Source organism: Podarcis bocagei (assembly GCF_964188305.1).
Source record: "Podarcis bocagei genome assembly, chromosome: 8".
Classification (NCBI taxonomy): domain Eukaryota; kingdom Metazoa; phylum Chordata; class Lepidosauria; order Squamata; family Lacertidae; genus Podarcis; species Podarcis bocagei.
In genome coordinates this window covers 77,056,642-77,083,618 of record NC_138133.1, presented here as the reverse complement: position 1 = coordinate 77,083,618, position 26,977 = coordinate 77,056,642, and the positions used below count along the sequence as shown (strand labels likewise).

At 43.4% G+C, this 26,977-nt stretch overlaps 1 protein-coding gene across 1 annotated transcript in view; it reads left to right on the top strand.

Moving 5' to 3' along the window:
• TAF2 (TATA-box binding protein associated factor 2) overlaps window positions 1-14,931 on the top strand; it is a 64,416-nt gene extending 49,485 nt beyond the window's left edge. The window contains exons 25-26 of the mRNA XM_081204373.1: window positions 759-864; window positions 13,497-14,931. Of these exons, the coding sequence (XP_081060499.1) occupies window positions 759-864; window positions 13,497-13,750 (360 nt within the window). The 3' untranslated portion in view covers window positions 13,751-14,931. The remainder of the gene's footprint in view (window positions 1-758; window positions 865-13,496) is intronic.
• Window positions 14,932-26,977: the final 12,046 nt, after the last annotated feature.

The window sequence follows — 26,977 nt, the reverse complement described above, 5'->3', positions numbered from 1 at the left end:
CGTCTGTGGCCACAGCATGAACCACAAAAATCATACACCCACTGTTTCGGTCAGAATTTTTTTTTTCTTGTTTTCCTCCTCTAAAAACTAGGTGCGTCTTATGGTCAGATGCGTCTTATTGAGTGAAAAATACATTTGGTGCTACAGGGGTGCCCCGCAAGATGAATGCCTCGCAAGACGAAAAACTCGCTAGACAAAAGGGTTTTCCGTTTTTGCGTTGCTTCGCTAGACAAATTTCCCTATGGTATGGGCATGCTTCGCAAGACGAAAACGTCTTGCGCTTTTTTTAAAAAGCCGCTTGAAGAGGCGCAGTTGCGACGGACCGTGCTTTGCAAGACGAAAAAATTGCAAGACGAAAAGACTCGCGGAACGAATTCTTTTCGTCTTGCGGGGCACCACTGTAATCTAGTTCTCTCTGCATCACAGTGATGGGGAACCACCATAACCCGCTGGTTGTGAATGAGTACCCCACACCTGGCTGCCCACTCTCTATTACGTTCTTTTTAGCAATCGCATCTTAAGAAATGCCATAAGCTGCTCCTCTTCGGTTTTTATTCTGCCTAACTAGGGGTGCCTCAACCTGGGTAGGATCTGGCTGTTAATATACAGTGGTGGTGTATTCATGTGTATTTTCTTTCAAATTATTTTCTATAGTAAAAATGGTTCATGCTTCAGAAGCGAGATATATATATATATATAGAGAGAGATCCTTTAGCATTCCCTAACTCTTAATTTTGTTTGTTTTTCCATTGTCACAGTTCTCAAACTCTCAGGAGGAAGAAGAGATTGATATGGACACGGTTCATGACAGCCAAGCCTTTATCTACCATCATTTGAATATGCTGGAAAGACCATCAACACCAGGTCAGTTAAACCCATGGCAAGGCTTGGATAGTTTGCAGTTCATAAGCGCCATGTTCCTCCTAGGTATGGCTCTCAGCAGTCCCATTGCCCTTTAGCTCATGCTGTCTTCTACCTTGGTTAAGTTCAAGCTGAGAATTTGATCTGATTTCTCATGCAGAAGGTGTGAATGGGTTGTATGTGTTTGCAATTGCTGCATTCCCAGTCTTACCCACTCATCTAATACAACCCAGCTTCATATTCCTACTCTCTGGGAGGTTAGAACATGTGGCAAGGAGCACAGCTTTGACAGCTGTCTCCTGAGTTAAATGTCCAGCACTGCTTGGATTCAAAGGTGTGTCTTTAATACAAGTATCTTGCTAATTCCATTTCCTAATTTGTCAAGTGACAAAAGGTCACCTTATTCACCTCACCTGAACGATCTGCAAATGAATCGAGTTTTTGTCATGAAGACCCAAAAGTGGCCTCTGGGATGCTTATGACTTTCCAGATTTGACCAGTTTCCAGCTATGACTAGTGTTTTTCCTGTTCTTAAGCCAGTTTTCTAGCACACTCTTGTACTGTTTCCATTGGGTTCTTTTTTAAAAATAATAATAATAATGATTGTTTTATTTTGCTAAGAATACTTAGCACATTTCATTCTGGGAAGTCTTAAACACAGTTTCCTATATCGACAGAGCTTCCTTTATCTCCGATGCTTTGTGGCCACATATTGACTGGCTTTCCCTCAGGCCCTTATAACATAGTGGACCATTGTAACTTTCAAGCTACGGGCGGCCTCTGCGATTTTTACTTGAAGCTTCTGATCATCTCAAGGTTGCAGAGAGGGAATGCTGTCCGTATCTTAAAAGTTCTTAAGAGATGCATCAGAACCAAAATCCAAAACTGGAGATTTCCAAACGCACCCAGATTGTTCCCCAAAAGTGGAATGTCAAATAAGTGACAGGGTTTTAAAGTTGTGAGTCTTGTGAAAGAGTGTTGGTGTTCAGATATTTAAACTGTAGTGTAACAGGGCAACCCATGCAGTCCTTTTTGAAGCCTTACTGATGGAGCTGTATTGCCGGTTTCCATGTCCAGTTCTTATCCTTATGGATACAAATGGGGATGTAGCTGTCTTGTAGCACGAGAGTGGTCCCAACAGATGTGGCAAGAGTCCTGTCAGCATGTGCTCAAGGAGGCTCTTCATACCTAACAATGCATTTTTTTATTTTTAAGTGAAGCTGCCTGTGCACTTTGCCCCATGGTGTACAGTGGTGCCCCGCAAGACGAATGCCTCGCAAGACGGAAAACTCGCTAGACGAAAGAGTTTTCCGTTTTGGAGGTGCTTCGCAAAACGAATCTTCTATGGGCTTGCTTCGCAAGACGAAAATGTCTTGCGAGTTCCTGCTGGTTTTTTTTCCTTCCCCCCCTTTTTCTAAGCCGCTAAGCCACTTATCAGCTGATCCGATAAGCCGCTAAAAGCCGCTAATAGCGCTAATCTGCTAATCCATCAATGGGCTTGCTTCGCAAGACGAAAAAACCGCTAAACGAAGAGAATCACAGAACGGATTCTTTTCATCTTGCGAGGCACCACTGTACTTTGAATCTGTTACCAGGGTTTATTTTCTGGCTTATCCCAGAGAACCGAGGGCATGTTCTAATACAGCTCATCAGTCCTCAAAACGGTCCTGTGAGGCTGGTTTTGCTGGGAATGTGACTTGCTCTTTGGTAGCTGGGGGGGAGGATTTGAAATTTGTTCTCTGGTGGCTAATCCCAGTGACCCACTGTCCACACTGTCCTAAGTGAGACTTGGCATCTGATCCAGGCTGCACTCCCATCTTGAGGTGGTGAGTTCCGAAGTTCATTTCAGAGAATGGGCTGCAACACAGATTCTGATTATATCTGGGAAATTCAGAAAACATACTTTTTTATAATAATAATAATTAAAAAACCCACCACCACCACCATGCAGTACTGGTCATTACTAGTTCCACCCCCCCCCCTTTACATTTGGTATAGCATTGCACACACTAGGTGTTCCTAAAAATAATAATAGTACCATGTGCTAAGGTTTTAAATCAAATATCCAATAAACATGAGCCGATAGGATCATAGGAGTTTTAATTTAAATATTACATAATTAAAAACAGCAATTAATTGCTCCATGTGATAATAATAAAATGAGGTTTCCAGCAACGAAACAAGCCCATGAAGTCCATATTTATAGCTCTTCCCTAGCATTTCGTAATACTGGTTTTGTGCTATTCTTATACACCCTAATGGGGGGTATAAAGTTATAAACAAGAAATTCTGGATAATGGTGCCAGGAAGTTAACAGATGTTTCTTAAGGGACCCTTGTATCAGCAGCTGCACACTCTGGATCGTTCTGCGTCAAATATGCTGGGATGTTAGTGGGTGCGGTTCAGTATCTGGAGTTCTGGCCAGTATGCATATAAAATCTGCATCAGGCAAGGGAGCTATTTTTAGGATTCACATGTGCGCTGGATGACCACCGAGCACTGCAAGGCAACTTCTTACCTGTCAAAGCGAACCTATTCTGACTCTCCTTTAAACTTTAAAGACGAGAGTATATTCCAGACTTGCAGAATCTACTTATTTTTTATTTAAGAACCCGAAAGCTTACCAACTGGAGCCATGTGTAAGATAATGGGGTAGGGACAAGCTTGCAGGATTAAGGCACAGCCCAGGAATTTGTTCTCAGTACCAGAACTGAGCTCACAGTCCTGCTACACACAGCTCCGCATACAGTTTAATTCACCCCAACCAACTTTCTTCATCTCAGCAGCCTAAGTTAGAAGGGGGAGTAAAGCTTTTTGTTGATGCTGGTCCTAAAAAAAGCTGGCTGTTTGAATCCTTGCTTATCTACTGCTAATTACTCAGATCCACTGATAGACCCTAAAAATATGCTCTACCCACTTCTAACTTCTTCTTCTTTTAAGCAACAGTGTGCTGCTCTTTCCAGAAAGGTTTAGGATTTGAGAACGTTTTTTGAAGACTCGGAGCTGAAGCTTCTGCGTTCATAAGATTGTATGTCACTTAGACTGACGGCTTCAGCGCTAGAGGAATACAGAGGCAGCTGGCTGTAGTGTCTATGTCTGAAACAGTGCTTTCTTGCCTGTATAAGATTCTGGCCTATGGGACGTATGCACCCCCCCCCCCAAGTTTTTTTGTGCTTTGCCTTGCAAACTGTCGAAAGAAAGAAAGAAAGAAAGAAAGAGAGAGAGAGAGAGAGAGAGAGAGAGAGAGAGAGAGAGAGATGGCTCCCGCAGGTCCCCGTCCCGTCCCCGTCCCCCCGATCCCCTGCTGCAATGCTGTGATTCAGTGGGGTTTGTCCTAGAGTTGTAAGCGATAGCAAAGCTACATCTGGTGAGCTTTCTGCTGCTTCTGTATTACAGAGCAGTTCAGGAGTGCTTGGAAACCTTTGTCTTCCTGTTCTCAGTCTCCTATTAGTAGGTACTGAGGGGACACGGAATCAAGGAGGCCAGAGCTTCCCAATTCTGGAGTACTTTTCTACCCAAGTCTTCACTGAAGGAAGACAGCAGAGGGTGTTTTGGGGAGTTTCTAGCATCTTTGACTGGGGAATGGGCAGACTCAGAAAACCTTGCAGATCGTGTAAAAGATTGTTCTGTGAAAGCTCTCTTTCCCATCACACTACTGTGATTAGAGGAGAGGGAGCTGCCTCTATCTCTCTGAAATGCTCTGTCTCTGTATTTCTGAGAGTGTGGGTTGTGTGTGTGTGTGTGTGTGTGTGTGTGTGTGTGTGTGTGATCAAGCTGATTCATAGGACTGGGCCAGAGGGAGCTTTTGGGGTTGGTCTGGAGTGGGACCGGATAAGCCCCCCTGCACGTGCTGTTGATTTTCACAAAGCCGTTCTTGCACTTAGTGGGTAAATGCTTTCTCTTGGGAGTTCAGCCCTGAGTTGCAAAAAGGTGTGTGAATATGTGTGTGTGTGTGTGTGTGTGTGTGTGTGTGTGTGTACAGAGAGAGAGAGAGAGAGAGAGATAATTTAAGGGGAAGGACTGAGCAAGAGGTCAGATGACTGAACATTGCCTCCTGTTTTTTAATCAATCTCTTAATTGATTCAGTGTCTAATCCTGATTATTCAGATAGAAGCTGGACCGATAGATACAATTTCATAAGTACTCATTGAAAACTGCCAATGGCAAACACTAACTTAAAGAAGGCATTTTCTCTTCTAAGGAATGCCTCTTATGAAATGATGCCTATTATGGCACATGTGGACATTACCTTTTTAAAAAAAGCATGCTTCTTGCTTTAGAGCCGCCGTTTTTATCCGCATGTAAATAATAATCATCCTTGCAGGTAGCTGAAATCAATTGACAAAAAAACTCAGTTTACCAGCTAAGAGTTGTTTTATCAGGCGACGAGCCTTAGCCTAATAAGCAAACAAATACATCATTTCCAAAATGATAGTGGTAAGTGTATCAACACGTATAAGTAAATCTTGTTTTATATCAAGTCTTAATTGTGGCTTTAAGAAAGGCTGGGTGGGGTGATTCCCTCCCTCTCTTCTTTTTGGTCCATGTTAATTCATTTTCAAGCTGTTTCTGTTCTGTCATCACTTCATGGAAAATGGATACTGTAGCTTTAGGCAAAGAGCCAAGAGTAGAGTTCCTAATTCTTATTAATGAAGAAGTTTTTTTACAAGCTTGTAACTTTTTTTTTCTCCTTTACAAAAGAAACCCTGGATTCTTCAAAAAGCAAAGAAAAAATGCCCCTTGTTGTCTGTCTGTCCACTCTGATGTTGGCCCGTTAATTATAACTCTGCTCTAAGCGCAGTAGCTTTGAAGGCATCAGAACAAGACCTTTTAAAGTCTCTGATGTCATCCGGGATCTGACTTCTAATATGAAAAGCAGATTTTATTTGCTATTAAATCTTCAAAAACAGTAGGGAGTGTTCCACCCTCTGCCTTGCAGGGATCAAAAGAACCCAAAGGCCAGGCTGTATTCTCATCTTAATTGAGAGCTCCAGCTTTTAGGTCATGTTGCAAATTGTAGGATTGCATGCATTTCATAGCTCATGTCTGAGCACCGTTAACTTGGAAGACTTAGCATTATTTAAGAATTTATCCTTTTCATACTTAGGAATTTATCTTTATCCTGGCCTTTGTCCAAGGACACAGGACAGCATACAGGGTTTGTGGCTCCCCACACCTTCCCATTTATCCCCACAATTGCCTTGTGAGGCAGGCTAGCCTGAGAATAACTAAAGCACCATCATCTGTTCATAGCTGAGTTAGGGGTTTGAAGACAAGTGTCTCCGATTAAACCCCAAACCCTGTTGATTGCACCGACCTAGATAATAATCTATTGTGCCACCAGTGCACATGGTGCTGTATGAGTTGTGTTGGCACATTGAGAGTCCCTGAGGGCGAGGATGTTGCCATCTCAACTGGACAGTAGAGAAACAACTGTGAGAGAGATGGACAGACAAGAGGTAGAGAGGAAAGATTGCGGGCAAATGCCAATCCACGTACAGGAAGGAGCTGTTTTGTTGTTGTTGTTGTTTAGTTGTTTAGTCGTGTTCAACTCTTTGTGACCCCCTGGACCAGAGCACGCCAGGCACTTCTGTCTTCCACTGCCTCCCGCAGTTTAGTCAAACTCATGCTGGTAGCTTTGAGAACACTATCCAACCATCTCGTCCTCTGTCGTCCCCTTCTCCTTGTGCCCTCCATCTTTCCCAACATCAGGGCCTTTTCCAGGGAGTCTTTTCTTCTCATGAGGTGGCTAAAGTATTGGATTCTCAGTTTCACAATCTGTCCTTGCAGCGAGCACTCAGGGTTGATTTCCTTAAGAATGGACATGTTTGATCTTCTTGCAGTCCACGGGACTCTCAAGAGTCTCCTCCAGCACTATAATTCAAAAGCATCAATTCTTCGGCGATCAGCCTTCTTTATGGTCCAGCTCTCACTTCCATACATCACTACTGGGAAAACCATAGCTGGCACATCCAATATGTGCATAACTGCACACTGAACCCGGAAGTGAGCCAAAAATGTCGCAAAAAGGGAAGAATGGGGGGGGGGTTGCAGGCATTTTCATGTGATTTCACTTAAACATGCAGTGCCTTGGAACGTAACCCCCGCGTAAATTGGAAGTTGCCTGTACTGAAAACTTCCAGTTGGGAATGAGAGTAAACCATATGGCAGGTGAAGTTCAGACTATTTGCACTTGGCTTCAAACAGCGTGCATTGCAAGGAAACTTAAGAGCCTTGACGTACAAGCAAGCACACACCTCAATCTACTTCCTGGTGCATTATGATGTCTGAATCCACACTATCTTCAGGATTGATTTATTACTTAGGTTGCTATGGAAAAGCATTCCAGTTGTTGCAGTAATGCTAAAATGTGTTCGCTTGGTTTGCAGGGTCAGTGTAAGCACCTCCAGCAAGAGTCCTCAGCCAGCCCCAGAATTAAGGGAAATGGTGGTAAATCCTACAGGGTCCCCCTTCTCTGCTTTTATTTTTATTTTTGTGTGTGTAGTGGCTTACAATGTCAGGTCTATGGGAAGCACTTGGCCTTATCCCCAGGGAGAGCCGTCCCTCTCTGATTCTAAACATCTGTTTCACAGTGAAACTAATAATTACGTTGGCCTCTGAACATCCAAAACCAGAGGAAGGTGCCAAGTGAATAGGCTAGTATAATGCATGTTCTCTTCCAAGAAATATTAGTAATCACTTCAAAAGCAAACTCAGAAGGACCTCACCCCTCTGCGGTTGGTTCAGCCAGTTACTGAGAGAGCCTGATTCAGTCCCTCAAGCCATAAGGAGAGCAGAATACCCTTGCGGACAGCAGGGCATGCACTGCCAGTGCTTTCTCTCCAGAACAATACGAAGGCACAAGTTGTGATTAATCACAGAGAATGGTGGGTGATAAAGTGGAACAGTTTATGCATGTTGAGAAGCAGGATGCCAAGGCCCAGGGTTTATAAGCAACCTTGGAAATACATTTGAGGCAGAAAATGGACTTCCGGCGAGGGAGTAGAAGCATAAGGAAATGGGTGCCATCTCTGTCTCACGGGCATGTTCATTTTTCTGACTATAGTGCATCCTCGGTGGGTTAACGGAACTTCAAAATAAAAGGGATCAAACTTTATGGGTGGTGAATGCTCACACCCTAGGTAAAGGTAAAGGACCATTGGGTCCAGTCATGGTCGACTCTGGGGTTGCGGCGCTCATCTCGCTTTAATGGCCTAGGGAGCCCGCCAGCATGACTAAGCCGCTTCTGGTGAACCAGAGCAGCGCACGGAAACGCCGTTTACCTTCCCGCCGGAGCGGTACCTATTTATCTACTTGCACTTTGACATGCTTTTGAACTGCTAGGTTGGCAGGAGCAGGGACCGAGCAACGGGAGCTCACCCCGTCGCGGGGATTCGACCTTCTGATCGGCAAGTCCTAGGCTCTGTTGTTTAACCCACAGCGCCACCCGCGTCCCTTGCTCACATCCTAGTGAGACTTTAATACTGATAATTTATGTATCTTGAGCAGTTCTGGGTTGAAGTGGGCATCATCTGCGAACCTTTCATCTCACACATGTCTGTTGTGGAAGGGCTGTAGCTCAATGGCAGAGCATCTATCTCCTCTGCAGGCAGAAGGTCCCAGGTTCAGTCCATAGCATCTCTTGGTAGGACTGGGGTTGTCCTGGTCCCAGCTGAAACTCTGGAGATCTCCTGGCAGCCAGTGTAGACAGTACTGACCCTAGATGTGCTAATGGTCTGGCTCAGAGTAAGGCAGTTCCTATATCTATTTTGCATTCTGCTCTATGTATTTTTCTAAATTTATTTTTTTAGATGTGGTGTTAATAAAGAGGTGAGGGGGAGCAGAAAGGATAAGCCTATCGCTGTTTCAGTTGCTTTCCGTCTTGTGGAAATCAGCTCTGTGCAGTGGGGAACCTTTTGTGCCCACGGAGGCCCTGTTGTAGTACAAAACATCTGAGCTGGCTGTTTTCCAATCCCTGGAATTAACAAAGAGGGATAATGTTTTAAACAAGTTTATTTTTATTTGCAGCGTATGTATTTTGTTCCTCTATTAAATGCACACGTACTTTGGCATCATTTGAAATCTGATGCATTCATTAGTGGAAGATTTAAAACCATGGTAGTAACCGAGAATTTCAGCCCCAGTTTTCAACTCTGAAGCTTACGGTATTGTGTTTCCTCGAGGCAAAAACTGCAAAGCTGCGGACCTGGGGTTCACCTTCCTTTGTAATACAGTGGTGCCTCGCAAGACGAAATTAATTCGTTCCGCGAGTTTTTTCGTCTAGCGAATTTTTCGTCTTGCGAAGCACGGTGTCGGAAGAGTTTTGGAAAAGCTTCAAAAATCACCAAAAACCTCAAAAAAGGCTACCACACCGCGTTCTATGAGTTGCTCCTAGAAGTCAAGTCGCAACTGTATTAACGGTGTTAAGAAAAAGGAAACAAACTTGCAAAAAACGCAAGAGGTTTTCGTCTTGCGAAGCAAGCCCATAGGGAAATTCGTCTTGCGAAGCAGCTCGAAAACTGCAAAACCCTTTCGTCTAGCGAGTTTTTTGTCTTGCGAGGCATTCGTCTTGCGGGGCACCACTGTATGTTAGGCTGCAGTCCTAAACTGGCTTTCCTAGGAATAAGACCCACTGAACACATTATAAGCTACTTCTGTGAAAAGTTACATGATTGTTTAGGAACTTAAAAAACCAAGCGTTTCTTTATGATTGTGGCAACTTGGAGGTCTTAGTTTAAACTTCAGTATATCCCTGGGTTTGCCCGCTCTCTCATAGTCCCCATTGTGTTATTTCCTTTTGATAGGCTGCAAAGTTCATTTTGTACTTCTGCATTTGGTTTTTAAAACTTGTGTTTTGAAATGACTCTGAAATCTGGTATGGTTTAGAGTGTGTTAGATGTGTGTACCCAAATCATCAGGGGTGCACTTTTTATGTTCACGCAGTGAATTGTGGATGACAGTTTCATAGTTACAACGTAAGCCTGTAATGCAGAAGCTGTAATTATGTGGTCAGAGGCTTGTCTGGGAATAGAACAAGTCAAGAAATCCAGCACATTAAAGAGATGGTAATGCTGAAGACACAATATAGTTGAGATTCCTAGGGAGACCTTTGCTACGTTTTTGGGGTTCTTTGTAAAGAATTTTTTTGAAACTTTTCTTTATATAATACAATAAAAAACAATCAAATCTAAGTAAAAAGAAAAAGAAAAAAACCAAAGAAGGAGAAAAGAAAATACACAAAGCTCTTTCTCAAAGGTAGATATTAACCCTCGTCTCACACAAAAGTGGATGAACCCTCCCAGCTCTCACCTGGGAGCTTCCCTTTCTTCTCCCAGCCTCCCTTCCCTGCCTCTCTCACACAGGTTATTTCATCCATCACCTTCCTGTGCATACTTTCATTGACCCAGAATAGAGAACATCAAAAAACAAAACAAAGCAAGAGCAAATTAATAAAGGAAGAAATTAAAAGAGAAAAGACAGGAAGAAAACAATAATAAAACAGGAAGGTAAAAGGTAAAGAGGACTTCAGATTCTCTATCTGTCAATTATGTATACAGTTGTACCTTGGAATTCGAACAGCTTAGTTGCTGAACATTTTGGCTCCCAAACGATCGGAAACTGGAAGTGATTGTTCCGGTTTTGGAACATTCTTTTGGAAACCAAATGTTCAGCAGGGCTTCTGCAGCTTCCCATTGGCTGCAGGAGCTTCCTGCAGCCAATCAGAAGTAGCGCCTTGGAAGTTGAACGTTTTGGAAGTCGAACGGACTTCTGGAATGGATTCTGTTCAACTTCCAAGGTACGTCTATATATAGAGATTATTCAGAGTGTCACTCCAGGATGATATCCAGCTGTTCCTTGATCTGTTTGGCAATGTTTTCCCAATCTTTGACCCCAGACTTCTCAAGTCCCTTCATTTTCCTTTCCACACAAAAAGTCTAATGGGACTCTCCAGTTACTATTACTGCTAAATGTCAAGAATAGTTTTCCTCCAATCCGGTATAACAACTTTATCTCCCCAAAATCCCAACATCCATTATTTTTTGTTTTGTTTGAAGCAGCAATACCCCATCATTTAGCTCAGAAGACTCCCAGAGCAGCTTATAAAAATCGGGGGTAAGACAGCTCCTGCCCTAAAACAGGTTCCTCACATGGGGTGTCACCACAGAGAGAGCCATCATTTCTGCTATCCATGGAAGGAAAATAGTTAGGAACCTCTGAAGTCCCCAAAATCTGTAGCAGATGAGTCTGTGGTCAGGAGCTGAATGAGGTCCACATGTTGTCCTTCCCTGGGATGCACAGGGAAGGTAAAGGGGCATTTGGAGCAGTTGCTTTTAATAACTTTGCAGAATTGTGACCTAAAGTTCAAGGCAGGGGTGGCGAGCCTGCAGGCCAGATCCAACCCGCAGATTGGGCTCCTCTCACCTTGGAAAAGTAGTGTCTCGTTTCCCTTTGTTTCTTGAGCCTCTCTGAGCACTTCCACCTGTTTTCTGAGTTTTTCTTACAATGGTGGGATGCCTTTGCTGATTGCCAGAAGAGGAAGTGGACTCTGTGTGCCTGTCCACCTGAATGTGTGGAAACTATGGTTTGAGAGCCAATGTGGTGTAGTGGTTAAGAGCGGTAGTCTTGTAATCTGGGGAGCCGGGTTTGCTTCTCTGCTCCTCCACATGCAGCTGCTGGGTGACCTTGGGCCAGTCACACTTCTCTGAAGTCTCTCAGCCTCACTCACCTCACAGAGTGTTTGTTGTGGGGGAGGAAGGGAAAGGAGAATGTTAGCCGCTTTGAGACTCCTTTTGGGTAGTGATAAAGCGGGATATCAAATCCAAACTCTTTTTCTTCCTCTTCTTCGTCTTTGCTTGTGTGCAATGCATTTGTGGTATGTATGTGTGTGATCTGAACGCGTTGAGTGTGTGTACATGCGTGAGTGACTTGAGTATATTTTGGCTACACCGGTGTCTGGCAAGTGGCCTCCAAATGGTTGGCCAACTCTCAGTGTGGCCCTCAGACCAAGAAAGCTTGGCCACCTCTGGTTTAGGGAGGTCCTCTTTGGGTTAAGCAAACACTTTCTTAACTGGGATTAGACACTCAGAAAGTTTGTACATAATCACCAGCATGCGCTGTAGCTGTAAAAGAAAAGAGCTGGTGTGATTCATTAGTCCAGGGTCAAGAGGACAAATGATATTTGTGTTGGAAGCATAAATGAAGATACTGAACTCATGTGAGGAAGAAGGATCAATTACTAAGCTGTGCAGGCTGGGGGCAAATTTTAGAACAGTAGATCCCTGCAATCTTTTGTATGACTCCTGTTTATCTCAGTGAGAGATAAGTTATCTTCTGGTGTGTGGGATTTAGGCCACAATCGATTTGTTCTAGAGTAGTCCCAACGATATTTGTATTGAGGCAGACTGGGCATAAATGGGCCAAAGACCGTGACCTTCATGGATGTAGTTTCAGCGCCTTCCTGTGTCCCATGTTTCTGCCCCTTCCCCTCTGTTGTCCTGTTCAGATATTTACTCTTCCAAAATAATTATTGGCCCCATTTCGAGAGGGAACTATTGCCACCCATTTTCCTGTTTAACGTGTTGCAGTTCTCAACAGTGGAAATAAATTTTCTTCCCCCCCTCAACGTCCCACGTACCAAATCTTGAATGATGCTTAAGTTTCCTTTTCCATTCAGACTGTCATTCAAAAGCCACTGCTCCAGGCTCTCTCTGTATATTCAGACACTGTGTGGGTGCTTTGGCTATAGTTCCTTGGATCATCTTTGGCTCAGAGGGTTGGTGTGAGACAGTAAACAGGATGTTGGACTCTGGAAGATTCGGGCTCTTGCCGACCTCAGGTTCCCATCTGTAAAAAAGGGGTATATTTTTCAAAAGAAACCAGTTTACCTACCTTTTCTTTAGCGACTGATTTCTCTAGCCCATTAACGTGTACCTTTTGGTTGATAGCAATTATTCACGTTATGAGTCAGAGGTGCTTATCAGCCTTGCTGTCTAGAGTCCTTTACTCAAGATGCTATCGTTTAGGCCTGATATCATCCACATACAACTGGATGCACTGTTGACAAGCAATAGGCCCACCCCCATGCTACTTATTTATCTTGAATTGTCTAAGGTTGGCAAAGGCTTCTTAAGAATCAGTTGTACATTTAGAAAGCTTCATGGACAGTCATATGATGTGATTTCAAAGCAACCCTTATAATAATAATAATTAATTATTTGTACCCCGCCCATCTAGCTGGGTTTCCCCAGCCACTCTGGGCGGCTTCCAACAAAGATTAAAAATACATTAAAATGTCACACATTAAAAACTTCCCTGAACAGGGCTGCCTTCAGATGTCTTCTAAACGTCAGATAGTTGTTTATCTCTTTGACATCTGATGGGAGGGAGTTCCACGGGGCAGGTGCCACTACTGAGAAGGCCCTCTGCTTTGCTTACGATCTCAGGGATGCTATAGCATCTCTTGCAAAAACGTTCTCAAACACTTTGCCATCTCGAAAGCACCACATAAAGAGGCCTGCAGTGGGGAAACCTGCAAAGCTTGGATATAATAATGCACGTGGTCCCCCAGGGCCTCAGAACGGCAAATTCTGTGTGTTGTGTTGTTCTACAATGGAACGTCTGCCTTTCTGTTTCAGGCAAAGAACAGTCATCGCAGGAGCTAAGCATGCTGCCGATTCCGGTGCCCACGCTGCCCGGTTTTACAAAAGAGTCCAGCTCTTCCAAGCACAGCGAGCACCACCACCACCACAAGAAGAAGAAGAAGAAGCACAAGCACAAACACAAGCACAAACACAAGCACGACACCAAAGAGAAGGAGAAAGAGCCTTTCACCTTCTCCAACAGCCCTGCCAGCGGACGTTCCATTCGCTCGCCATCCCTGTCAGACTGAAGCTAGCCACTCCAGAGCTGATATAGCATATGGAAGCGGTGTGCATGCTACCATTGCTTTATGGTTAAGCGCATGTCACTGCAGTGGCTCAGAAGGCGCATTCAGATCGAAATCCCGTGGTATCTGTTGTCCAGCCGCAACCATGCATGAACTCCGTGATCGTTCACCGTGCACCTGCCTTACAGTACCTTTGCAAAGAGAGAAGCAGCTCATTTCAGATGCAAATGTCGCCTATCCACAGCCCGGCAGTGGCTATCCGTTTATCTTGCCAGAACAAACTATATTTTAAATGTTTGGTAGCTGTCGTGAAGTGAAGTGTGTGTTAAGCATAAGCTGACTGCCAAACTTGGGAAAGCTGGGGTTCACTGTACAGTGTTCTATAACATAATGTAAGACTTCCTGAGGCTTTTGTACAATCTCTTTTCCACATATTTAACCATTGCAGTTGTCGCTCTCTGTGTTTTTTTAAAGCATACTCAGTTAAAAGCTTCATTTTTTTATTTTAAGATGTCTGGAATTTTTAAAACACGTTTGAGCGGAACACTCAGCAATCCTTTTCCTTAACTGTTCTTCACAAGGGAAAAATGCCACTGTGTACACATGTCACTGTGCCCTCTAATCAGAATCAGAATCAGAATTGTGTATAATAAAGTTCGTGCAAAAGCAAATCCTTAAAAGTGGGAAAGGTTACTTTCCCCCATAGAATCTCAATTAGAAACACTCCTTGGGGTGAAATAGTTGTTGCAAAACTTCTTGAACTCTTCTGATTTCTAGTAAATTTGTTTAGAAACTCTGATTTTTTTTAAAAAAAGTATTTTTAAATGTACAGTGAGTGAACTCAAACATGAAACTGTGACAGGTTGCTTTATTACATAAAACAATAATATCCAAGTTTTGCATTGCTGAGCTTAATTATGTGAAATGGGACTGCTTTTTAAAAACATTTTTATTTAATTTCTATGTTTTGTTGGTGCTTCCCTTCTTCCCTATCAGTCTTTAGGTTAAGATTCCTTTAAAAAGACAACAACAAATTGTGTGCATAGATACTTTTAGTTACATAGCTTATTGATAGTGGAAAGAGACAATTCTGATCCGCGAGAAGATACTTAATGAGAGGGACCCAATAAGGATTTTTTTAAAAGAGAAGGTAATTAGTTAATAAAAAAAATGCTTTTATACAATCTGCTGTTGTGTATTGTATTGTATATCCTTCCTGTGTATATCAGCATAAAATAGGCAATCTGTCCTATGCCCCTGTCAAAATGGGGGGCAGAGGGGCTCACAACCGCCTCAGTGAGGACTGAGCATGTTCAGTGAGCGTAAGATGTTGTTGGGGACCAAATGGGAGAGGGGAAGACCTGGCTCCTTGAACAGAAGCACTGCAAGCTGCGGGATTTTGTTACAGGGCCCCACTAAATGAAACATAAAAAGGGAAGATTGTCTTCCATCCTAGCCTGCTCTGGAGGGTAGGACTCGAACCATTGGCTTCAAGTCACAAGAAAGGAGATTCTGACTAAACAGTCGGAAAACTTTTTGACAGTAAGAGCAGAGGAACAGACTCCTACAAGAAGTGGTGAAATCTCCTTCATTGGAAGTTTTTGAGCAGAGGTTGGATGGCCATCTGTCCAGGATGCTTTAGTTGAAATTCCTGCAATCTGTGATCTGCAGGGCACAATGTAGGCTACCTGTTTGGGGAAGCTTTTAATGTTTGAAGCATTACTGTATTTTAATATTTTGCTGGAAGCCGCCCAGAGTGGCTAGCGAAGCCCAACCAGATGGGCGGGGTATAAATATTATTATTATTATTATTATTATTATTATTATTATTATTATTATTACCACGATTTAATGCTTGGGCAGGCTCATATTACGGAATGAGGGCAGCCCTGGTCTAAAGCTGTTTAGCACTTTTTAAAGCTCTGAAACGATCTCAGAAACAAACTGGAAACTGCAAATGTAGTTCAGACAGACCTTTGTCCTGGAGACATTTATTGCAGTTTATGCGCTTATGATTTATACTCCCTATATCTTAGTAGTTCCTTTTTTCCGAATGGACTGTAATCTCTTGCCTCTCTCTTGAGAGAGCATGTTTATTTGCTTCTCTGGGAGTCCCTGAGCCAAACTGTGTTAGAATGACAGCCAAACCCTCCCTTCACCCCTCTTTATTTATTGTTTCGCGTTATTCAGTGTGTGTGGCTCGGATTAAGTGGAACTAAAGACTCCCAAATGCTGAAGCCTTCCGTCAAGCAACTCCCCATGAGGAAAGGTTACAACATCCAGGGCTTTAGTAAAAGAGAATGTTGCAAAGGTGAATTTTTTTTTGCACAGTGTAGAGAAAGAGAACTTCTTTTTGTTCTATCATATTACAAACCCCCAATGACTCCATCCAGTGAAGGTGAATAATGGGAAATTCAGGACGGACAAATTCTTTACATGGCATGTACTACCATGATACAGTGGTACCTCTGGATACGCACACCTCCGGTTTTGTATCCATTAGGATGTGAATGCGGCAAACCCGGAAGTATTTTCCCGGGTTTCGCCGCATGCGCAGAAGCGCTCTATCGTGCCGCACGCATGCGCAGAAGCGGTCCCTCTGGTTGCAGAAACCTCGGGATCCGACTGGAGCTCCAGAACAGATCCCGTCTGTAACTGGAGGTACCACTGTGGTTTGTTTGTGTGTGTGTGTGCATTACACATGCCATACACAGTCATGATAATCCGAATATTACCAAGAATATAATATATAATATAATATAATATAATATAATACAATGCAACACATACTATTATATAAAGCTTTACATTTTCCTGTACTATCTTAATGTAAAACCTTTAACATTAGTTGTATTTCATGTCTTCAAATATGTACCTTGGTTGTCACCTGCATTTTCAGCTGAATTTGGGGGAATCACTTGAAGCGTCAGTTGCGTTGAGCTATTTCAATTGCTTTTGTTTGATTTGTTAACTGCAAACAGCTAAAAGTCTAAATTTTGGTAATGAAACCTGGTTTCAGGTTAAGAACGGACCTCCAGAATGAATGAAGTACTTACCCCAAGGTACCACTGTATTTAAATGTCTGCTCATAAACGCCACCACAGTATTTGCTGCCATGGGATTAGATATATTCATGGAAGATAAGGTTATAAAATGGACATGAGCAGGACATTTGACAAGAGGTGATTCAGACAGATGGAATAAAGCTGTTGGTATAGAGAGCCTGCGATTTCATAAGACCAAGAGGACAACTACCCATCGCATGATGGCTGGACGATCCAAAACTTACAGCCGAGCTTATGTGAATGCAAGAAGTAAACATCATAGAAATACGGAGAAAACTTGAAGAGGCGTCTAATATATGGTATATCCAAACAGGGATGTGGGACACTGCAGGAGGAGAGGAAAAGGAGGAGGAGGATTAATAAGAAGGCCATAAATGTCTACTAGTTATGATGCTTATGTACTCCTTCCAGTATCCTAGGCACTGTGTTCATCTGAGCGTCAGATATGCTTTTTTGTTTTAGAAAAAAACAACGGTACCTGTACTCCCCCATGAAGCTTTTACAGTAAGTGCCACACATTTAACATCCGGAAGAAAAAGAAAAAGTGCCGGTCCTCTGTACCCTTGAGTGCCCCCAGGAAAAAGAACAACTTGTATGCCTCTAAATGAGCAACTGGGAAACTTTCACAATACATTTCGGTCCTATTTCTTCTTTCTATCTCTAAACATTAGATGAAGCATTTAGTCAATATGCAGCAGGAAGCATTTGGCAAAATAATTTATAAGATGGAAGAGCAGTGACTTTTTTATGAATAAAAAAAGAGGCAGAAAATGTTTGTTGATGTGTGAAGTTTTCCCGTTCGTTCTAATGCTGACCTTTGACCTGTTCTTCCTGTTCCGGGTCCATTTCCTGATAAACAATGTGGGAAACAAATTGCTGCGTATTTTGGGCCCTAGCTGACAGAGCAGTAATGTCACTGGTAGAAAAGCAGCCAAGAAGTGAAACTCCTTTAGTTCACTCGAGGCAACACTTTCTGTGGACTTTGCAGTTCAACAGCAACCCCCACGATAAGAACATCACAAGGCTTCAGATTTATTTATTTATTTATTTATTTATTTTGGTGTTCATCTCTCAACACCAGCTCTGACCCTGCTAACCCCTAACCCTAAAAGTCACCCTTTGCAGCATCCACACATCACAAACACTATCTATAACAAACACAGGGTGCAAATTCATTCCCTCTGTTTCTAATGTTCAGGCTGCGAGTGCAGAATGGGGCCATGATTCGGTGGCAGAACATCTGCTTTGCATGCAGAAGGCACGAAGTTCAATCTACAACATCTCCAGGTAGGGAGACCCCTGCCTGAAACCCTGGATAGCCACTGCACGTCAGTGCAGACGATATGGGGCTACATGGACCAAGAGTCTGAATCGGTACAGTGGACGCTTGGGTTGCGAACGTGATCTGTGGGGGATGCACGTTCGCAACCCGCAGCGGCGCGTCTGGGCACGCATGGGTTGCTTTTGGTGCTTTTGAGAGCCAGTGTGGTGTAGTGGTTAAGAGTGGTGGACTCGTAATCTGGTGAACCGGCTTCAATTCCCCGCTCCCCCACATGCAGCTGCTGGGTGACCTTGGGCTAGTCACACTTCTCTGAAGTCTCTCAGCCCCACTCACCTCACAGAGTGTTTGTTGTGGGGGAGGAAGGGAAAGGAGAATGTTAGCCGCTTTGAGACTCCTTCGGGTAGTGATAAAGCGGGATATCAAATCCAAACTCTTCTTCTTTTGTGCATGCGTGACCACCGAAACTCAGAAGTAACTTGTTCCGGTACTTCCAGGTTGTGGCGGTCCGCAACCCAAAAAAAATGCTACCTGAAGCATCTGTATGGTATGGCTGTATAAGGAAGCTTCCCAAGTGGAGAAGGTCATGCAGCCAAAACAGAACCATTCATGCACAAGGAGGAGATATCAACAGGCTTGGCTGGAACCCTAATTTTTATGCTTTGCAGAAACACACAAAAAATATTTAGAAAAGGAATCCTAAGGGAGGGGAAATCCAAAAACAGCTCCATGAGGAAGCCTGCAAGCTTTGACACGAGGACCATAGCACTCTCCTCACTGGTATTCAGAGGCAAACTACCTCTAACAATGGATGCAGTAAAAAGCTACCACAGCTGTCATTGATGGCCCTATCCTCTCAGTAGCGGTGGACTTGGGCACTATGGTGCCTTGCGCAAGGCCAAAATTTTGCCACCCCCACCCCAAGCCCTCATGCTGCTTTCCCATAGGCAGAAGGAGGTGCCCAGCTTTGGGAAGGAAGCATAAGGGTTATGGTTGGGTCCTAGAGCCAAAGCTCTGCCCCTGCTCTCAGCCACATGCCATTTTTGTGTGAACCTTGTGCCCAGCTGGGTAACCGCATTTAAACGTGCATGGAAATTGCTGATATGGTCTTTAGCCCATACTGTGTCCGTTTTGGCCCTGAGAGATTCTATGTCGCTAGGCCACCTGGAAAATTAGTTCTCCAGTCCAGCGTCCTTGAAGTAAGTTGCTGTGAACTTTGCCTGAGGCGAAATCTAGTGGTTAACTTTACAGTTGAGGGCAATCTCTGCCCTGCCCTGCCTTGAGGACTGTTAATAATCTTTATTTTTAAAACACGGCTGGCTTCCCTCAGAATTTTTACCTCAGGACAACTCCTGTGAATTTGGCTTGAAGGGGAATTTTGGTCTCCACTCTAGTTTCGATGGTTACCCATCCCAAACAGCGCTCTCTATCTTTATTTTTTAGAGAGAACAAAACCATAATCTTCCTAACTCTCCAGAAGCACATACAACTTGACAAGGAAAGGGGAGGGGATTTAAAAGGAGTAATAAAATAAACTGAGGAGACACATAAGCTGAGAGGAAGGAAGCCCGCAAGGTTCTTTGTGACTTCACTTGCTACGAAAGTGTTTGGGAACCTTTTGTGCTACTCATCTGACCCCTGAGGTGTCAGAGCAAGCGTACTAATTCCTGTTTTGTATCATAGTGGAGAGAGGATGATGAGAAAGAGCAGGCAAGTTTACTTTTACCGTGACTTGTCAACTGGATGTGCAGATGCTCATGAAAGCCCTCACATGTTTGCTTACACCAAGCCTAAGAAAGTTTGCCGTCTCCCTTCCATTGCATTTCCACCACATCTAGAATATTAAGTTCAGTAAGCCCACAACTTAAGCACATTTGACTTGTGTGCATTCAGCTTTACATGCATGGCAAAAAGAGAAAAAAAATAGAAAGGGGTGGGGATTCTGGGAGCAATTACTTTGGCAACCGCACCTGCCATTGAACCCAATGTGTTTTGACTATACACAATTTTGGCTTTAGGTGCAATCCCTATAAGTTGCAGGCTTACTGTAACCAAGGTACACATTTTCTGTTTCACAGCACAGCAAATGTTAAAACCAGGGCTGTGTACATATCATACATTTAAAGTGCATGACTTGCCCCAAAGGATGCTGGGGGGGGGGTGAGATTGTTAAGGGTGCTGGGATTTGTAGCTTTGTGAGGAGTGTACTACAGTTCCCCGGGTGTCTTCAGGGAATGTGTTTTAAATGTGCTTTAAATGTGTGCTGTGTGTGTAAAGCAACCCTGGTTTAAAATGTGCATATGTTTTCCTTGAAATTCTGCTAGGACATCATTAAAAAATAATAATTTCCAGTCATTTCTTTGCCTTAAGGGAACATTGGTAATTGTAAAAGAAAGTAAGTTGGGCAATGCTTTTATTAAGACCAACCAAAAAGTCACAAAAATGTGGCGAGCTTTCAGGGTCTCCAGAACTCTTCTTCAGGCAAAGATGTTTCACAAAGCAGGAGGTGGCTGAATGAGGGGAAAAAACAGCAAAAAAGTAGAAAAATTAGGGTGGTTGTTAAAGTCACTAGGTCTAAGATGGAAATTGCAGTTGAAAGCTCACACCCACACCAAATATTTAATGCCGCTTTAATAGATCTGATCTCCACCCCTCTCCAACATTCTGGGAACGATAGTTTGTTAAGGGTGCTAAGAGACTCTTAACAAACAGCAGTTCCCAGAATTCTTTCCACAAAATCTTGACTGTGAAACTGGCCTTACTTGGAATAGTATTTGCTGGTTTGGAGGAGGGGACCACTTGCAATCTCCAATGGAAGCAAGTTTATTTACGCCAGTGTCCCTCAACCTTATGCTCCCATGTATTGTGCGGATGTGACCCACGTCTGTGCCAGCAGAGACCCAGTTTCTGAGATACCAGGTTACTCTAGGCTGTCCACTTTCACATAACCTAAATAAGAGGGAACCAGTGGCGAAAAGAAGAAGGAGAGGGCAGTTCACGATTAAACCCTTCCAATGAAAGCAGGATAAATTCCTCTGTGGATGTGTCCACTTCATCTTGGGCCTATTCAGCCAACCTTCGCCAACAGAAGTCTAGTCATGCGGTTACATCTCGGCTCTGTATTTCCTTTGTTTTCCCCTCAGCTGTTCTCGAAAGATGGCAATTACTGTTGTCACACAGCAGTTACAAATGTTCCTTTATGCTGGCTTCACCGCTCCCGATAACACGCAACCTTGGAGTTTGTGACGTGGCTGTTTTGGCACCGTTCTCCATGCGAAAGCTCAAGTTGACTGTTTTGTTTACAGGATCCCCTAGCTACGGTTCTGAGGCAAGGAAGGGCATTATCTCCTTCAGGAAACTTGTACACAATGTCCAAGAATGAGAATTTGTGGCAAAGCATGGTCTTGTGTTTGCTCAAGCCTGCAACTGATTGCGAATTGCTGGGGGGAACAAGTTGGATGGGTGCTGGGGGGGGGGTGGCAGTGCTTGGGAAGGTGCCACTGAGCTAAAGGTTTAGACTTAGCATTGGAGATAAGGGTTTATGTTTTGACTGGGAGGCCCCCTTCTGAATCTAGGGGTATAATATGGATTAGCGGATGAGAGTGGGGAAAGATTAGATAAAAGTAGAACTGGATTTGGGTGCATTGAGCATCCCAGAGCTTATCAGATCCCAGTACTATTCCACTCTCTCAGAGATGCTGTGGACTGTCTCTGTTTCTTCTGACCCACTTCCTGACCTAGAACATCGAGGGTTAAACTCTGCACAGTACAAGCTCCAGGATGCCTTGGACGATCCCCATTTATTGCTCCTATTTATTGATTTGCAGCATCTGTGGACTGCCCCAAAATGCAAGGTTCCCTTAGCAGCTTAAAATAAACAAAGTAAAGCAATTTATACCTGGTATGAATGTAAGAGGAGCCCTGCTGAATTCAGCCAAAGGACTATCTGTTGCAGCATCCTGTTCTCACAGTGGGCAACCAGTAGATGCCCGTAGGTGCAACAGCACTTTCATCTTAATAATAATAATAATAATAATAATAATAATAATAATTTTTACTTATATCCTGCCCTCCCCAGCCAAAGCCGGGCTCAGAGCAGCTAACAACAATAAAAGTAACACAGCATTCTAAAATCAATTCATTTTAAAATCAATTCAAAATCAAATTAATGGCAACCATTGGGCTAGAGTTCTGTGAGGATTACCAAAGAAGAGGGTCAGACTGTGCCCTGGCCAAAGGCCTGGTGGAACAGCTGTCTTGCAGGCCCTTCAGAAAGATGTCAAGTCCCGCAGGTCCCTAGTCTCTCGTGATAGAGCGTTCTACCAGATCGGGGCCACAGCCGAAAAAGCCCTGGCTCTGGTTGAGGCCAGCCTAACCTCCCTGTGGCCTGGGACCTCCAAGATGTTTTTGTTTGAAGACCGTAAGGTCCTCCGTCGGACATACCAGGAGAGGCAATCCTCCCCATTAACATTCCCAGGCACCACACATTTAAGCGAAATTTTGTATATTGGGAACACCATTGAAAAAGCTTGCAAACACCCTCTAAATCTCTGGGAACCCTTGAAAAACCAGCAGCACTTACAAGATCCACCCACAATCACTCTTTCCAAACCTCCTTGCTCAAAACCCAACTCTTCATTGGCCTCAAAGGTCAATGCAAGGGCTCCTGGGATTGCACTTGCAAAGGCCTCTGGGATTGCTAGATGCTGTTTTGTGCCATTTTTGTCACTTTCACACACATTTAGGGCTGTTTTTTTTTCTCTTCTCGTGCCACTTCCAGGTTTGCAGCAATGTGCGCGCACCTTGAACATGCATGAATGGGGAGTTGCCTGTATATAAAAATGTAAGGCTGTCACCATGCTGCAGTTCATGTGTCTGCCCATAGGCGACCACACCAACTCCAATATGACAACAGAAACAGGCAGGCGAGTGAGCTGGGGTTGTGGCAAACCATTCTATAAAGTGCCTCGCCTCTCCTTTAAAAGGTTTGGGTGAGCTATGAGGGGAGGTTGCGACTGACCGGGAATGCAGTCAACAGCAACTGGTGGCCGCAGGTTTCCAAATGATATAATAATAATAATAATAATAATAATAATAATAATAATAATAATAAAAATAATTATTATTAATAATAATTAATTATTATTATTATTATTATTATTATTATTATTATTATTATTATTATTTATTTATACCCCGCCCATCTGGCTGGGCTTCCCCAGCCACTCTGGGTGGCTTCCAAAAAACCATTAAAATACTGTAATACATCAAACATTAAAAGCTTCTCTAAACAGGGCTGTCTTCAGATTTCTTCTAAAAGTCTGGTAGTTGTTCTCTTTGACATCTGGTGGGAGGGCGTTCCACAGGACACCACTACCGAGAAGCCCCTCTTCCTGGTTCCCTGTAACTTGGCTTCCCTGTAACTTGCTGGACCTCAGTGTCCGGGTAGAACGATGGGGGTGGAGACGCTCCTTCAGATATACTGGACCGAGATTTGTCCTTGGTGCAAAGCTCGTTGCTCATTGAAAGTTTGGTCCTTATGGAAAAGGGCTTGCTGAACAGGAACAATCCATAAAAATTACATACTTGGTTCTTTAGTAGTATTTAAGATGCCAGTTGTGACCTGTGATTACTGGCCTATATTACAGAGTCTTTAATACCTGAACAGAACAAGAATCACCGCAGAGGGCTTGCTGCCAATAACATTTGAAGGGGAGCTCTCACATGGGTGGGGCAAACTGATGTAATCTCTTCTCATGTCAGCATTGCCCTGTCAGCATTACTAGACCAGTATTTTTTAAAAAATCTTTATTTTTTTAAAGCACTCGTTACCTGCTCCTCATTGTTTCCAACAATCCCAGAGAAGGATATGCAACGACTGCAAAATACAATTTCACCAACAGCAAATCGCGCCACAGCCCCAGCATTAATGCTCAGCAAATATACAGGAGAGAGCCATAGTGCACAGGCCATCTGGGTAATAGCTATATGGCTCCTATCAATGAAACAGCCTGAAAAGACATCAGACCCTTGGTCTGCCTGAGCTCAGTATTATCTGACTATCTCTCCATACTGTTTCGCAGAGATTTTTCCTACCTCCGCTATCTGAGATGGGAAGACCCTAGGACAGCGGCGGGAAACCTTTTTCAGCCTCAGAGCCACATTAGCTTCTGGGCAACCTTTTGAGGGCCGCATGTACCGTATTTTTTGCTCTATAAGACTCACTTTTTCCCTCCTAAAAAGTAAGGGGAAATGTGTGTGCGTCTTATGGAGTGAATGCAGGCTGCACAGCTATCCCAGAAGCCAGAACAGCAAGAGGGATCGCTGCTTTCGCTGTGCAGCGATCCTTCTTGTTGTTCTGGCTTCTGAGATTCAGAATATTTTTTTCTTGTTTTCCTCCTCCAAAAACTAGGTGCATCTTGTGGTCTGGTGCGTCTTATAGAGTGAAAAATACGGTAAGTGATAGACAGGGCCTAAGGCAAATTGCTCACACAGCAACAAATGTAAATATTCCCCTTCGACACATATTCAAACCCCATTATCAGAGTTCAAGAGCACATGCCCAGTTAGGCAAGAATCAGGGCCAGTGAGGGGCATGGCCTGATAAAAGTTCCAAGGGCCACACAGAGAGGGTGTTCAGTTCCCCACACCTGCACTAAGGACTGAACCTGAGATCTTCAGCATGAAAAAATACCTGTTGCTCCATCACTCAGCTTTGGTTCTTTCCTGCAGCTATACTTTTTATGGCAATGGCCATCTCTCTTTGCACATATGTGCATACATGCTTGTGCACTGCACATGCGCACACTGGCTCATGTTTATTTTTCTATGTGCAATTGCATGTTACAAGATCACACACACAAGAGAGGATAAAAGAGCCACTCACATATGCAAGGGTAGGCTATTGTCTTTCCGATACATGTGGATGGTTCAAAATCCTGCATATCTACAAAATAGCTTGGTTCTTTGACCAAGGTGCCCTGCGATCATAGATCTGATACAAAAATGCAGTGTGATATTATTATTATTATTATTATTATTATTATTATTATTATTATTATTATTATCATTTCTGTTATATTTTGAAGGATCTCAAAGCTGTTTACAACCTACATTAAAACAGCAAATAAAACAATCCCAAATAAAACCAATCCTGAAGAAAGTCAAAATATGGGTTCAAAGCAACATAATTAACAGGAAACCAAAATATTGTCATAAAGATGTCGAAAGAAAACATTACCAAGGAGGACAACAGCTGGATGCACATTTAATGCAGCAAAGTTAACAATATTTTTTAAAATCTTAAATCTTACAAAAGAAAACATTGCTAAGGGAAGTCAACTATAAAAATACACATTTAAAACAGCATAATTACCGGTAGCAAGAGAATAAAATAAGAGATTCCCATTGGATTCCCTGGAAAATCTGAGCTCTTCTCTTTGCACCCTGACAAGGAGAGTTTGTTTAAGGATCACAAGATCACATACACCTGTAAACAAACCTTAACATGTGCACTTATAAGCCTAAATCGCAGTACACAGGCTGGAGGTTGTTACTGAAGTTTGGACTCCTGGTCATATGCATGTTTATTTGAGAGAAAGTCAAAGTGAGCTCCATTACAGTATGCTTTTTCTTAAGCATGCACAGAGCTCCAGCCAGGCCTACATACCTGAGATTTATAGCTGTAACCTTCGGTATTTATTATCTATTTATTACATTTTTGTACTGCCCTTCATTTCAGGGCAGTTCACAGTGTAAAAATACAAGATAAAATTACAAAAGACATAACAGAAACAATAACAAAACAATAACCTCCCCTCCTGCCTCAAACATTTATAGGATGTTAAAGGCTTGATGGAAGAGGAATGTTTCGCTTGGCGCCTAAAAGTGGATAATGAAGGCACTAGGCGAATCTCCCTGGGGAGAGAATTCCACCAATGGGGAGCCACCACAGAAAAGGCCCCTTATCCTGTTGCCACCCTCTGGATCTCTCATGGAGGAGGCACATGAAGAAGGGCCTCAGAGGATAATTGCATGGTCTGGGTAGGTTCATATGGGGAGAAGCAGTCCTTTAGGGTATTGTGGTCCTGAGCTGTCTAAAGCTTTATAGGTCAAAACCAGCGCTTTGAAATGGGCCCAGAAACTAATTGGCAGCCAGTGCAATTGGGCTAGGATCGGTGTAATATGCTCAAACCGTTTTGACTCGGCAAGCTTCCTTAACTCTGCAGGTGACTGGACTGCCAATCTCTTTCATTAAGGATAATGAGTTAGTTAGCAAGCTTCTTTTCTGTTTTGCAGTCTCTGGTTTGCATGAGGTTTTTTTGTTTTGTTTACCAATAAATCCCTTGGAAAATGCAGGACATTGCCGAGTTGACGATCAAAGCGCAGTAACGAAAGCTCCTCCTCTTTCTCCCCACCCCCCTTGAAAGTGAACTCGACGAAGCTATGCCAAAAAAGCTAAATTATAGACGCAGCTCAAAAGCATACATTCTGATTGTGGGATGCGACACAAGGCCGAACCTCTCAAATACCATCTCAGAGTAAACTTTTTCTGCTAATTGAACCTTTGGGCTTCAGTGGGCACCACAGTACTGCTGTCCAGTTCAAGCCACATTCATCTAAGGCAGCAATTGCCAAATGATGGGTTGCAACTATCAGTTGAGTCACAGGAGGCTGGCAGTGTTGGCGAGTTGGCTGGGGATAGTTGGCTGTCCTCCAGGAGGGATTTCAGAGGTTGACTATGCATACATGGAAAAGCAAATCTCTTGCATTTCAGTAAGCACCTCTACCTCCCAGTGTCCGAGGGGACAGAACATTAGATGGGGCCTTGCTTGGGAAACCAGGGATAGAAATAATTGATCAATGTTGGCAGGGCCCACCTCAGGG